Here is a 14,985-nt window from a genome sequence, read left to right as displayed (position 1 = left end):
CTCTCTCTCTCTCTCTCTCTCTTTTTCTCTGCACCGGATGCAATGTACATTAAATGGCGCAAATATCGGTGCGCGAGCTACTCTTTTGCAATCCTGATACAAATTTAATAACGCTCTCACGACAATATAGTTCGCGGAAAAGTAGATACCTTTTCATCCATCCGCACTCGCGCGCGCGCGCGCGCACAATGTGCATTGCAAAGCTGATTTCACCGACGTCATTAATTATAACGCCAGTAATGTCGCTGCCAAACCGATTTCAGGAATAATGCGTTTTTAAACTTTGATCAATAATGCGTATAATGTAATCAACGATGATTACGATCGGTGCAGATGGGTCGGAAAAGCACGGCGGAAAGCAGCGGCGCGCGTCGGCGATTATTTTCGCGACACAATTTGGCAACGCGCACCGTTTTATTCGCACGCAATTTCCGCACAAACGCGCATACGAGCGTGGAGACACGTAGTTGCGCGCGCGCGGTCATTAATTTCTGCAGTAACTGCGCTCCTTAAATCGAATAACCGAAATGCCAAATCCGTGACAAACGAATCAATCAGATGAGCAGCGTGTACGTTCGTCAACTGGAATTTTATAAGACAGTAATTTCCACTCGATTTACCGAGTTTTGAATTGTTCCTTTGTCTTATATAGGGTGCCCGTCAGAACATATGACAAAGTTCGTGTGCGGATAGAATGGGTGAAACTGAGCAGAATAGTCCTCTTTCATTTTTGAGATAATCACTTACAAATTTTAAATTATTAATAAAAGAAAATTGACGAACCAATATGTACGATATGGCGGAACGGTGGCGATCGCATGAAAATAGTTTTGACGGCGCGTTTGTCTCTCGTAGCAGCGGTTAGCATCGAATTTTACGAGAAACAATTGTCTACGCGTCGTTTTTCTTTGCTCATCTTTCGTTGTGATTCGATATTAATCGCTACTAAGAGACGCAGTCAGCTATTTCACGCTGTCCCGTCGCATCGCGTGTGCTGATTGGTTAATTTTCTTTCACTAGTAACTTGAAATAACTTGAAATTTTATGTAATAGTTTGGAAAATGGTAGCTTTCTTATATATTTTGGCCCATTTTGTCCGCACATGAACTTTGTTGCGTGTCGTGACAGATACCCTGTATAAACTAATATCAATATCATATATGTGGCAAGAAATGTAGTAGCTAATCATATAACGCACGTGACACATGAAAAATATGTTTTCGATATCCATCCTCCTCGTTGTAAGCATATTCTTATTTTGCGAACACAGTACCGCCGACATCTTAGTGTGTCAATGATAAATCGAAATGCACTGATTTACGCACGCTTGCACACACGCACGCACAAAAGGGGTGACGCTTCGACATGCAGTAATCTAAACAACGAGCTAGCTAGCCAGCTAGCAAGTCAACGCGAGATAGAATCCCAATGCCTGAGGAATATTCGCAGTTTCGCTATATATACATTCCCGGCCATTTACTCTGCGCCCACCCGTTACACGAGCCGCACACCGCCCGGCGAATGCCTACGTATCTACGAAATGTAGATAATAGATGAAATATTTGCGCGGTATGCGTGGTATTAAACCGACACCCCTGAAATTGTATTTTATAGCTACCCCTGCCATCGACGGGCTCTCTCGCGCGCAACCCCTTCGGAGTCCTGCTTCACCGCCCGCTCCTCCCCTATTCTCCCTATACTCGTTGCATCCAGCTCGCACCTCATACCCCCCTCTCTTATTCCCTCTCTTCCCCCCTCCTCTCTCTCTCTCTCTCTCTCTCTCTCTCTCTCTCACAGTTGCACAAACATATATACGACGTCACAATACTGCAGGGGAGCAAAACTACCTACTCTCTCTATCCCCAAATTCTCTCTCTTCCTCTCTTCTCTCTCCTCTTTCCCTTCCCTTCTTGCTTTCTCTCCCTTTTCCTCTCTAACCTATCTGTCTCCGAACTCTCTCTCCCCCTTGCCTTCTGTCTCTTCTCTCCCTCTCCTCTCTCGCTATTTCACTTTTTCTCTCTCACCTCTCTATCCCATTCTTTCTCTTTCATTTCTCTTTCCTCGCTCTTTCTCTCTCTCTCTCTCTCTCTCTCTCTTTTTTCTCTGTCTCTCTCTCTCCTCTCTCTCTCCCCTCTTTCTCTTTCTGCTTTTTTTCTTCTCTCCGCTACCAACCTTCCAGGTGGATTTCACTATATAACGCTAGAAACTAGTTTGCAGATCCAACCGTTGGGAGGCGTGAGATATCTCTCATCCATAGCGTTTCTATCTTTCGGTTGCATCCCCGACATACTTGCATACCCTCACTCTGTTGCACACGCCCACACCCGTTCACGACAACTGTGCGTTATTTTCTTTCCCTTCGCGCTATCTCTTCTTCTACTCCCTCTTTCTCTCTCTCTCTCTCTCTCTCTCTCTCTCTCTCTCTCTCTCCTTCTCTCTCTCTCTCTCTCTCTCTCTCTCTCTCTCTCTCTCCTTCTCTTTATGAGGGTCAAAGGGAGGGGATTACCTGTTTCAGTTTTCTTTGGTCGTGGATGCGAGTGCAAAGAAACACAAGTGACTGAAATACGGTCGTTCGCTTATTGCTATATCAGTCGAGAATTTGTAGATGAATAATAATGTCCAACTTTAATTCGAAACGAGCAACAGTATATAACAGTTGAATAATTAATCCTGACGGCGGAATATCCCGTTCTAGTAAAAAAAAAAAATGGACGCTAATATGTTAAAGTCGAGCACGTTAATGTCCTATTTTCCCAGAATTATGAGTGACAGCTTGCCATTATATCACAATATTTAATTGACAAGTCATATCAAATATCGCGTGCTTGGTGGCGCTCGTTTGCGTTATAAAATAATCCAATGGCATGAAAATCATACGTAATGTTCCGTATACACGATATGTTCGATGCGACGATACTATACGTAGCGTGGTATTATATATAGGTTGTTATTTATCGATATCACGCTTCCGTGAAGCTTTCGAAATATTCCGGGACCACTACTACAGTATATCGAATATACTGTGGAGTTTACTTTACTTTCAAGTCGATCTGGAAGAAGTATATTTATACTAAAAGAGATGCACATGAAAACTATTAGAGTTCTAGCTGCCTACATGCGGAGCATGCAGATACCGAGACAGGTGTAGTAAATATTCGAAGAGGGCAGCTCTAAAGATAAATTTTTCTTTTTAATGAAATTTGCCATTACGCCATAATTTACGTTAAATATTTGCGATTATCGCGCCGAGTTGGCTAATTAATCGTTAATAATTCGATATTTCTGATAAACTGAACAGACAGAGATGACCATTTTATCGTGCAGAGGTCTCCTTCTTGCCGCACGTTCGCGTGCATACACGGAGGATGATACAAGAAGGAATAAACTTGTCGAGTTGGTCGGTCCCAAGCGGGGAATTATTCACTCGGCAAACGAGAATCTCCTTTCGAGAAATCGAGCGCGACCTTAATGCCAAGAGCGGACGAAATCGACGAGAGAGAGAGAGAGAGAGAGAGAGAGAGCTCTGTGTGCGCGTCGACGAGTAAGGCGTGCACGCTCGCGCGCACATTACGTGCGTCGAAGATGTTCTTATATCGCGATTATCGTCGCTGTCATCATCATTATCCCTTGTGTGTGTGCCGGTGCCATTAGCCATGGTCAATTTTCCTAAGAGCACCTCACGTTATTCCGGGCGATACTCGACTTCCACGCAACGAACCGCGTATGCGTGTGACTCTGCACGCTCGGCGCGGCTACCGGGTGGTTCGATAATAGATAATGGTGCGTCGGCACAGATTGCGTGGACTATGAATAATTAAATAGGAACGTGTATTCCTTTCACATCGAAAGCCACTGTCCCTTTTTTGCGAAAGGGAAACCTCGACAGATATTCGACAGATATCTGTAACGTAATATCTCGGTATATTCTAAAAAATCTAGGAACCGAGATTAACATAAAAAGATTTCATTACATTTTTATGCATTTCTCGATGTTTACGTGTCTTTTTTCTCTTGTTTTTTACGTGTAAAATTATTTTCCTCTCGCATTCACGTAGGAGAAATTTGATTTGCTCCTTAATTATTAAGATAATAAACTTAAACCGATATCGAAGAAAGAAATCACACCAAACGATGAATCTTTGTCCAACTTTCCAGGAAAAGTCTACTTGTCTACTTCATCGGGGTGAGGAGAACGCGATAATTTCCAAATCTGGTATCATTCGTTATCCTATAGGGATCCTTACAATGCACAATACAACTACATTACCTCATTTAATCTTGCTGTTGCGCGTGAATATGTATCAATAGCAATAGCAGAGAACCGCGCGCTCGCGCGCGATCTTCTAGCCGACGGTCTTTTCTCAGGCTTGCTCTTTCCTGGGAAAGGAGTTAATGCATTTCATTAATCACGAGGAGGACGACCTTTTCTACCCTCTGCCCTCTTTACACCATCCCCATCTCCCCACTTCGATTCACCGCCGCAAACGATACGAAGCAGTTGATATTCTCCCTCATTTCCGCCGCCTCGTTATTGTTATTTGTCATCTCACCAGATTTCTTTCCTCCTTTGTTCCTCGGCTATCATTTATTTATCCCTATCCTTGGCACGGTCACGTTTGCTGAAGTAAAATCAGGGCACAACGATAAATAAAAATGAAGTGCACGCACTGCATGAACGTGAGCGTAAATATATATATATATATATATATGTTATGTATATATTTAAAGGTGCGTACACATGCCTGAACGTAGCCCATACGAATTTACACGAAGGGCAAAAAAGAGAACTAAATGTGAATGAGAGTGGTAAGTCAAAAGAGGGTTAGTTGACAGTGAAAGAGAAGATGTGGAGAGAGAGAGAGAGGGGAGGGAAGCAGAAGAAGTGGAATGGAGAAGGGCAAGAGAGTAAAAGGGGATGAAGAAAAAAGGAAATGTGGAAAGGGGCGAAAAAGGAAGAAAGAGCGAGAAGGAAGGGAGGAAAAAGAGAGAGAGAGAGAGAGAGAGAGAGAGAGAGAGAGAGAGAGATTACTTCAGACACAGTTTGACAGTTCTTAATTTTTGTCCTCGGAATTTCTGAGTGACGGCATTCTAAGAATATCTTTCGGTGAGAGAAGACGGAGAGGTTGGCTTGGTTCGATGAGAAAGACAAGCAACGTCCCTCGACACACGGAGTAGATCGTTCTCTGTGCGAAGCAAACGGCAGCTCCCTTGTGTCGGATCTGCCATTTGTGAACGCGTTCGCCCATCTTTAATGTCACGGACTCAATACGAGAAATAGACGGCTCTTATATAGCGACATTTTGATGAAGCGGTTGCTTCGCGGTTACCAGCGACGAGTGCCATAAACGAAATAATCGCTGTGTTACGTTGCTTCAAATGGACTCGTTACAGTGATTAAATGCACTCAAAGTACTTCCTGTTGTATCGCGAGGCAACTCGTTCCATATCTGCGAGCTTTCAAATTTGTCGGCTATTGTCGTTTATGGTTGATACTTTAATTCCGTTAATTTTTCTATTTACGAGAGATCACTGACTTTTGAAGTGTTTCTTTGCTCTTACTTTTCTTACTTCTTGCTCTGTACTTTGATTTGTAGGAACAGGATGTTAATTTGCAAGATGTCAAATGTAGATAGGACTTAATTTGTGATTTATATTTTTGTACCAAATTTTATGCATACATTGCATATGCGGTAGTTTAACTCTTTCCTGTCGGAGTCCGAGAATTTCCCTTCAAGATATTTTTACTCTTGCGGCCGAAGGCCGAAAATCTCCTGTCATTGATACTCGACTGTTTTATCGACTATGGCCATTTGGTTTCAGCTATTTTATAAAATACGAACTTGTCAAGATGGCAGCTCATACTTCTTGCTAAATATTATTATGTTCATACCAAAGTCTATTGTAAATAAGAAGTGTTTATAATAAAATTGCGAAGAAAATATTTCTGGACTCCTGTTGTATGATCTTTCCTTCCATCCTTATAATGTGCAAAATATGCTCTTAAAGAGAGAGTTTGGCCATCTATTTCTAAAACACATTATATATATATATATATATATTTATATATATTTATATACATATAATGTATAAAATTATATACATTATCACATATGCATGCATATGTGATAAATCTAACTATATTCCATAGAATGCACGTAGATCGTGGATTTTGTACATTAGCGAACGGAGGTTCATTCGCGCGCTTGTGTGAACGTCACAGACTCTCGATGCGAGAAATAGATGCATAGGATACAGTGTCGTGACGGAGTTCGTGTTTATATGTTAGGCTATGTAGGATGGCGCTATCGTGGGTTATACGTATCCCTTTATTTGTAGATAAACTCGCACAAGCGTGTGTACAGACGGTTCAGCCCACATTCATCTCGTCCACGAACGAGATTCGCGTAATCTTATGTACACCGAAAGATACACCACGACACAGATACACACGTACACGCGCGATGTACCGGCGAGTGGTACGTAGACTATCAACAGCGCGGGCGCGCGTTATTCCGTACCTGGGAATACTAAAGAGTAATTCCTAATTGAATGGCTTATTTTGTACTCGGTGCACGAGAATATCGCGAGATTAATTTTGCGAAAGAGCGCGCGAGACCACGCGCAAAGGAAATACTTTTGTGTACATACACCCCGAGGTATCCATTACGGCTCTCGTGATATCTTATCTTCTCGTTCATTTCGAGTGGACTTTGATTCGGTAGAATCTTCATCAATCGAGGTGTACGATGGACACGATTCGTCCTACATTTGATCCAATGAGAACAAATCCAAAAGATGTTTATCCTGTTTGATTGACACTGAGAAAAGGGATCGCTTGTATTGACATGTGACAATGAACATGATACAGTGAGACAGTGAATACCAAACACGTTTTGTTTGAAGGAAATAAAATTTATGGTTCTTTCAAGTATTAGAAATTCTATTTTTTTTTCAATCCCAAAACACGTTTGGTTCGTTTATTGTCATGATGATTCCATTCAATTCAATCTTTTGTTTTTATATAGATAGGAAAAGATAAGAATTTTTTTGGGTTTGTTCCATTAAATTAAATGAGGGATAAATCGCTGTTTACAAATGTACACTCCATTATCGATATACGCGATCGAAAGGAGCGGATTCTATGCGAAGACATCGTTCGGAATTGTAAACGAGGTGAAGAGTTTTCCTTCAACACGAAGCTTCGCGTAAAAGCGCGATGTCCGGTCGCATTTTTGTATTGAGAGGGGAGCAATTTGCAATTCGCCGATAAAGATTGTAACCACGCGAATGAGTACGCTCGCAATATTGTCGGGCATTTGAAACATAGTTTTTAATTCGGCTGGCACAAATGCTCACGGATTAAATCGAAGGTTTGTAACGGTGAAACCGCGTAGTAAGATATACTTCCTAGTATGCCCGATAAATACGATCCCCGGTGAGCGCTGGTGTGGGCGCGCGCGTGCACCGTTCTGAGTGAAAGATTTATTTTCGCCACACATTCTGAAATGATGACCTTTTACGCTGGATTTCGCCCCGCGCGCGTTACGTAGGAAAGATACAAATCACTACTGGACATTTGGCGGTTACGAACGGCGGCGCATCCTACCGTGTACACTCGAATCTATCGAGCGCTCTCCCTCTCTGTCTCTCTCTCTCTCTCTCTCTCTCTCTCTCTCCCCTCTCTCTTCAGAAGTAAATTTCGTCGACACATCTCGGACAGCGCGAGAGCGGTCTTTGAAAACGAGCGCGATGATACCGTCCGTCGATGTCGCGTTTTTATACGCAACAGAGAGACAGAATTAACCGTTTTGCCGTATTTAAATATAATTACGTCCGTGAATGGCAGCTTGCGATGAACACGAGAGCTCGTTCCCGTCGATAGAAAGTTGCACCGAGTGTACGCATAATGCATTAGATATACACGTGCCATTCCGCACGAAATGTAGATATTTGCGTAATGACGGCTTACAAGCAGCTTGCACATTGTTTGCTCTTGCAATTCTACTATTTGCCAACTTGTGCGATACATTTGCAACCGTCCGCGCTTGGCATCATGTCTCCTGCGAATATGCGGCATCAATGTGCATCCCGTTATCGTTGCGATGGTATTACAGTTTAAATTCAGCGCATTGTTGCTCCGAGAGGAAAGAGATCAGTTTCGATAGGAGGTATCATTAGTAGCAGGCAGATTATAACTACGCGATACCTGCGATTAAATAATCACGGGCAAATTTTATCCTTTAATTTTATCTTCAACCCCTTGTCCTATCCGTTAACTCCCGATCGCTCGGGCCACAATAAACAAGAAGGTCGGTCACGCGTCGAGCCATTTAGCTGTTTAGCCGTGTGCTCGAACTTGCGCAAAATGTATGCGTCTTATGACATGTATATTTCAGCGCAACGAAAGGAATTATCATCGATATTAGATTTTCTTTTTACTGACACGATAGGTATAAGGGTTGTTTAATTCTTTTAGGGAATTATAACCTAAACGTGTGAACGTAACGAAAAATTACGCGGAACTAAAGTAAGATAATATCGAGAACAACTGAACCACGAGTCTGACTCGTGTTGTTTTGTCCCGAATGAAGTACCACGAGCCAGGCTCGTGTTGTTTACGTTTGGTCCGAACGAAGTACCACGAGTCAGGCTCGTGCTCATTGCTTTTGGCCCAAATATCTTACCACGAGTCTCACTCGTTGTTGGGTAGGACAAGGGGTTAAAGTCCTTTGTCCAGAAAGAGAGAAAGAGAAATAACATGACAATTAAACCTATATGTCAACGTGTGTGCTCGAGAAGGAAGTTCCGACGTGTGATCGGTGTGAACATTTCGTTTTTTCAGGGGATACCGCACCTGTGCGCTATCTGTCCGTGAAAGGCCTTCTCCCAGATACAACCGGTTACATGACTTACGAGGGCAGCACGACGCATCCTGGTTGTTGGGAGACGGCAGTCTGGTTGATTCTCAATAAACCGATTTACATTACGGCGAAAGAGGTAACTATATATACAGAGGAAATTTGTTTATAATAATATATTATATTCTGTATCACTCCTAACTGTAGTATATTCGTACCGAAGTTTAAATTCATATTGCATTGCATTGCATTGCATTCATTGCAATAATTAATGAACAATTCGTTCGTCGATTTCCAACGAGCAGCGCTAATCGAGGTGGTAAGGCGATTGGTTGGTATGCTGGAACTCTATTATTACGGGTTCAGAATCATGCTTTTATCATTTTTTTTATTAATCTGCAATAAAGCGTAACATTGTACAATATATTATATTATATATATTTTTATTATTGAAAAGAAAAAATAATTTATTTTGCTTACGTAACATTTATTTGCAATGTTTTTCACTAACGGTCCTGATACTAGACTCTTGCATTTTTTAAAATCGTTTTTTATACTATTCTCTACGCTGCGAATATTAGCTCTTGCTTTATTTAAAGACAACTAATGGTCTAACATATTTTATTTCCAGTAGGCTCACAAACAAAACAAATTCGCAGTTAGATATGCAACGGAACAACATAATAACGGATTTCCTCATCAACAAGAATATTTTCCAGATTAGAAATCCGTTGATATAAACACAATATGTAGGAATAAAAGTGTGACAAAAGTGGAAAATAAGCTAAAAATCTATTGCATGGCAAATAAATGTTATATAAACAAAATAAATTATTTTTTATTATATTTTCAACAACACAGATATACTGCATAATATTGCGCTTTATTGCAGATTAAAGAAAAAGTGAAAAAAATATGATTCTAATCCGTAACATGTAGAATCTCAGCATACCAATATGGATCTCTTATTTTCGGCTACTTCACAAATAATTGAGTTTCGTCGAAATCGGAGACGCATACTTCACGGATGTTTCTTGTTAGTATCTATTTTCCACATTTCTATCAAAATAACTATCCGATCGGAAATCTGAAAAATTAAAGAAGCATCTATTGCGATCGAATCGCTGAAATTTTTATCGATGGCATTTCATGCCGACGTTAAAACAGACAGACAGATGCGAATAGATAATAGACAAATATAAGACTCGCGGAGGTGGTACTGATCGCAAACAAATCATCATATTCGTGATATACTGTTTCTGTCTATTAGCTGTACGCCCTAAGGAGATTAATGCAAGGTCCTTCCAGTACTCCGAAAGCACCTCTCGGTAATAATTCCAGACCGCTGCAGGGTCTTCATTATAGAACTGTGCGAACAAATATCGATTTTGCGAAGGTAATAATACAACGCTACGATTGTGTCGTTTGATTCGTCGCGCGAAGAATACAGGGTCAATCAAGGTAATTGACATTCCGTATTAAGTGTGACAGGTTTGCAGTATATATTTGCAACTCCGCTTGGAGAGAGAATTCTAAGCAGGAAGGAGCGAAAAAGAGACTCGTTTTATGGGATATTTCACTGAAGATAAATCGTTAACTGAAAATAAATAAATAACGTTAGTTAGTACACGTTGAATTCATAAATAATAAACTGTAATTAACCGGCCTCTGTATAAATCCTAAATAAAGAGCCGCGACAGCGGTCGGCTGGCGCTGGCGACATCGCTATTGCTCGCACCCTGGCCGCTGATACAGTTATGTTGGACGAATTTCGCACATAGCGAGAAGCGAAGTAATTAAGTCCGTGCCAACGCGAATGGCTCATTACGAAATATTCGTGTCATAAATACCTCGATTGACCGTGAAGGATCAATTTCGCGCCGGAATCGTATCGATTTTCCGTTCCCTCTCCGCATACGACCGCAACTTCAATGAGCTTTCTCTGTTCGACAGCGAGGTAGCGCCAAGTGCCCGTCGATGGCGCAGGACATGCATTATAGAGGTAACACACGATATTAGCCAGGCTCCAGGAGCCCTCGAATTCCGTGTTTCACCACGAGGGAATCGTCTCGTTGAGAATCTGAAAAGATGACTTTTTTCTTCCAGCCAACACGTGGCGGGATGACAGCTCCCTATCGCACAACGTAGTCTGAAGACTGGCGACAGCGCGGAAGGACCACGAAAGAGAAGACTCTTTTCCAAAGGTGCGGGGACAAGGCGAGTGTTCGCGCGTAACGCGAGAGACGGAGACGGGCAGGGGCACGGTGAGAGAGAGAGAAAAGGAGCTGAAATCAAACGCAGGAGAATGCGGAATTCGTTCGACCAGGTGCTTCATTCACTTCGTGGCTGTGTGAGGAAAAGAAAAGAAAATATCGGATACGTTATATCCCGAACGCTTGTAAACCAAACGCGGAGTCTTTTGACAAGTTCCCTCCACCGTAGCAATTCGTGTGTCTCGGGACAAATGAGTGAGCGAGTTCACGTAACCGTCGCGTCGTGAAGGAAAGAAATTGTATGTTTAATTTGTAGGTAAGTTCGTCGCATCGCGATCGGCTTTCGGGCTTTACATGTCGGTTCGGAAGTTCGGAGATCGAAGTTGTGTTTAAAGTCACCGTGCCCCTCGCTGACGTGAGCGCGACATGAGCGACGGGAAAGGGAAAACGAGAGCTTCCCGGTGTCTCCCAATGTCTCTCGGGATCTCGTTTAAGCTTTCGCTGAGTTCGCGCTTTGAGAAATCTAACGATTATCAGGGATCGGCGTAATCTAAAATAATATACATACGTATTACGATTAACCGCGGCATAATTTTGTAAAACGGACAATAGCATTTTCAGCCGACGAATGATTCCTATAGCGAAGAGAGCTAGGCGTTGTCTCTTGAGGTGAAGCCACTCTTTTCTAAGAGTGTCTCTTGCCTGTTGCCGATAATAATCGCTTGCTCGCGCACGCGCACGATCGTTTTGTTTTCATTGTTGAAGAAATCACTGAGAATAAGACGCCCAATGCTTTGAGCAATTAATCCCGCTGGCAAGCTCTTGAGAATTGATCGGGTTATTTGGCAGGTTTTTGTCAATTATTTCGTAGCCAATGGCGAATGTGACAATGTGAACGATGCAAAGCGAAAACTATTACGAAGCGGGACAGCAGGGAAAATGAGATGAGGGAAATGAGGCGGAAGCGCGGGAATAAGCGAAAGACGATCGTGATGGATCTCGCGAGAAGATACAGAGGAAGAAACGGCTAGCATCTCAGAAGAGATCGAGATGGAGAAAGAGAAGGAAAAGTGGTAGGGTGGGGGGAGGGGGGGGGAATGCAATTTCGTAATAGCTCTGGGATAGAGAGGAGTAGGATAATAAAGAAGGAATGGTTCGGAAGAGGAAGAGATTAGGATGAAGTCATGTGGTAGATCAACCGCGCGGAAGAGAACGCGCTGGCTCTCTCGGTTAGCTTGGCCGATGGGCGAGAATAATCCCCGGCGCTTTTGTATATAAAACACACAGATACGGAAAATGTACACGAACAAACATTACCCAATAGACGTAAGCAGCGTGAGATGAGGGAAGGAAACTCTTTTAGGGAGGAAAACGCGTGTGTATAGAGAATAAAGTTGTATCATACGAAAGTGAACGTTTAACGATTGTGGTTAATAAATAACGATAATAATAAAGGCGACGTTATATTGTACAGCAGCAGCGGTCGCTGTGTCTTTCTCTCTATCCCATGATATTATATTTTCTTCATTCATTCGCATGTACATTCATTTATCGCAATCGTAATCGCATGTTATTCGCTTTTGCTGTTATAACTATGTGGCCGTATCCTGTCCTTTAATCGTTTCGTCGAACATGCAAGTGACTTCTTTTTACTTTTGTTATAGAATATATCCTTATTATTGTAGAATATATTCGCATACAGCGAGAACGTCACCGCGTGAACGTGATTATCGAAGTTGGAGGCTTAATAAATTTCAATAACCCGCTAATTTCTAAGCCTCAGTCTCTTCTCAGTCGCAGAATCCTCTTCTCAGTGTCTTTCTTTTTCTCTCTCTTTCTCTCTCTCTCTCTCCCTCTCTCTCTCTCTCTCTCTCTCTCTCTCTCTCTCTCTCTCTCTCCTCCCGAAGTTAGGCGTTATAAATTTCTTCGTCGACGTGCGTCAAGAGTAAAGTTTCTACGATGCTTGCAAAAGTTTATTTGCGCTCGAGCATCGGGACTAACAGCGATCCAAAAATTCAAGCATTCTGACAAATTATCCGGACAAAACTGAGTTGAACCCCAGCTGAACTGGCCCGAAATTCATACCAAGGCCTGTGAGACCACGTTTCATCTTTAATTAATTATCCACCGCGGAGTAAGGTAACTTTCGCAGGATGCTCTTCCGTCTCGCGAGACGAAGGTAAGTGGATTCTATTTTACCAATTTGCGGAATAATTTAAACGTGACAAATTGATCCCCGCCATTGCTGTTGATCATCTCCGAGGCACACTATTTTTCATCGCGAGACGCTCGATATGTCTCAGGCTTTCGTGCACGGTGACATGATCGCGATTTAATTCACGATCGAGGTGAGAATGAACTTGCGAGCAGCGGCTGCATGCGATGTACAGCTTAACGAGGTCACTGAGTATGTAATTTGACTCAATGCGCGGCCAATAATTTGCCGCTCGCTCTTTGAATGCGAGTGTGAATAACGTAATTACATCGCTTAAATGATTATGCGGAAATTCATCCTCCTAGCAACACTGCGGCAAAGAAGGTTGACTTGTGTATATGTCGCGTGTAAACTAATTATAATTACGAATCCGAAACAATTTGATTTTATAATATATCGGCTCGCTCAATAAGTGATATTGGATTTTTCGGACAAAGTGAAACGATTATATAATATATGTATTTGTGTGGAAGAATATATACGCGAATGGTGGTAAATCACAAATGAACATTGGATAGTTGCATTGCATAGTTTCATAAAATGATAATAAGATATAATAACAAAGATATAATAGCTTTATCTTTCATCTGAAAGATCCGAAATTACTTAATTACTTAACGAAATTATTAATTAGTATATAACCCAATATTCATATAATTGTACGAAACGAAACGACAAATCGTAGGACTTCTCGTGAGTTTTGCTTATTTAATATAGAAATATCGAATCTTCCGAATCCTTCCGAATTTTTATCCGATTCGGTGAAGATACCTTTTTGTATTTTTCGCAGAGTGTACGCTCCAATCATTGTTCACTGATCACTGCTCCATCCTCCCTCCCCTCCCCCTCCGGTTTGTTGCTTCGAATATGTGAACGATTTCCCAGTCAAACGTTCCCGCAACGATACCGTGCTCGCGTGTGGCGAACCTAAACGAACGCAACGAATTTCAAGCACCGGAGATCGGCGGAGAATGTGCTGAGTAGCTGGCTCATCGTACTGAGAGTAGGTAAGAGGATGCAGCGAGATATGCTTACCGAGCTTAAAGTCCTTTGAGGGTTGAGAAGAAGGGCGAATAAAGAAGATGGAGGAAGAAGGGAGAAGAGCCAAGCCACATGGCGTTCTCTCGATTGAAGAGGCAGTAGCTGAGGGGAGAGGAGAGAGTCCTCTCCTGCACTCTTTTATGGAAATTAAGGACGTGATTTCGGATTCCCACGAGTACAAGTTTCATCCCCCGCGCCACCCTCCCACGCGTGCTCGCCCGCTCTCTTTTTGTCGAACTCTCTAAGGCCTCTTCGTGACGGCGCGTGCGCGCGGCACATTCCTGTTTCTAGACGTTCGCTGCGCTAAAAGGCGCGAATACGTATTGCATTGCGTGCTATGTAATATTGCGGTGACGTTGCAAAATCAGTGTGTCCACGCAGATTTACGGTGATATATTTCATACATCTAATACGTACGCGGATTGTGTGCGTCGTTGCGCTACCAAGGATATCGCTACTCCGCTTCGTCGTTCCTCGGATTCTTTGATCGTTCGGATTGACTTCCCATGATGAAAATTCGATACGGATCCTTCCTCTTCGTTCTAAACTACGACATGCTTCCGAAAACTTATTCCTTGGACATATTTACGTGGTATACGGTAAATTTCGGGGTCGGAGGGATAAAATAGGGAACGTGGAGGAAAAGGGAAAAGCAGCG

At 42.4% G+C, this 14,985-nt stretch overlaps 1 protein-coding gene across 2 annotated transcripts in view; it reads left to right on the top strand.

Moving 5' to 3' along the window:
- The window catches only part of CARPA (Carbonic anhydrase-related protein A), a 157,293-nt gene extending 145,647 nt beyond the window's left edge, over positions 1–11,646 (top strand). Inside the window, exons 7-10 of one of the 2 annotated variants that reach the window (XM_011146275.3) lie at positions 8,843–8,997; positions 10,129–10,254; positions 10,812–10,860; positions 10,965–11,646. In XM_011146275.3, the coding sequence (XP_011144577.1) occupies positions 8,843–8,997; positions 10,129–10,254; positions 10,812–10,860; positions 10,965–11,011 (377 nt within the window). In that variant the 3' untranslated portion in view covers positions 11,012–11,646. Of the gene's footprint in view, positions 1–8,842; positions 8,998–10,128; positions 10,255–10,811; positions 10,861–10,946 lie in introns of both variants that reach the window. The other variant, XM_011146274.3, reaches the window with a different exon arrangement.
- Positions 11,647–14,985: the final 3,339 nt, after the last annotated feature.

This window comes from Harpegnathos saltator, unplaced genomic scaffold (genome assembly GCF_003227715.2).
Source record: "Harpegnathos saltator strain DR-91 unplaced genomic scaffold, Hsal_v8.6 scaffold694, whole genome shotgun sequence".
In the NCBI taxonomy this organism is placed as follows: domain Eukaryota; kingdom Metazoa; phylum Arthropoda; class Insecta; order Hymenoptera; family Formicidae; genus Harpegnathos; species Harpegnathos saltator.
The sequence above is the reverse complement of the archived record's forward strand: the minus strand, read 5'-3'. Positions and strand labels throughout refer to the sequence as shown.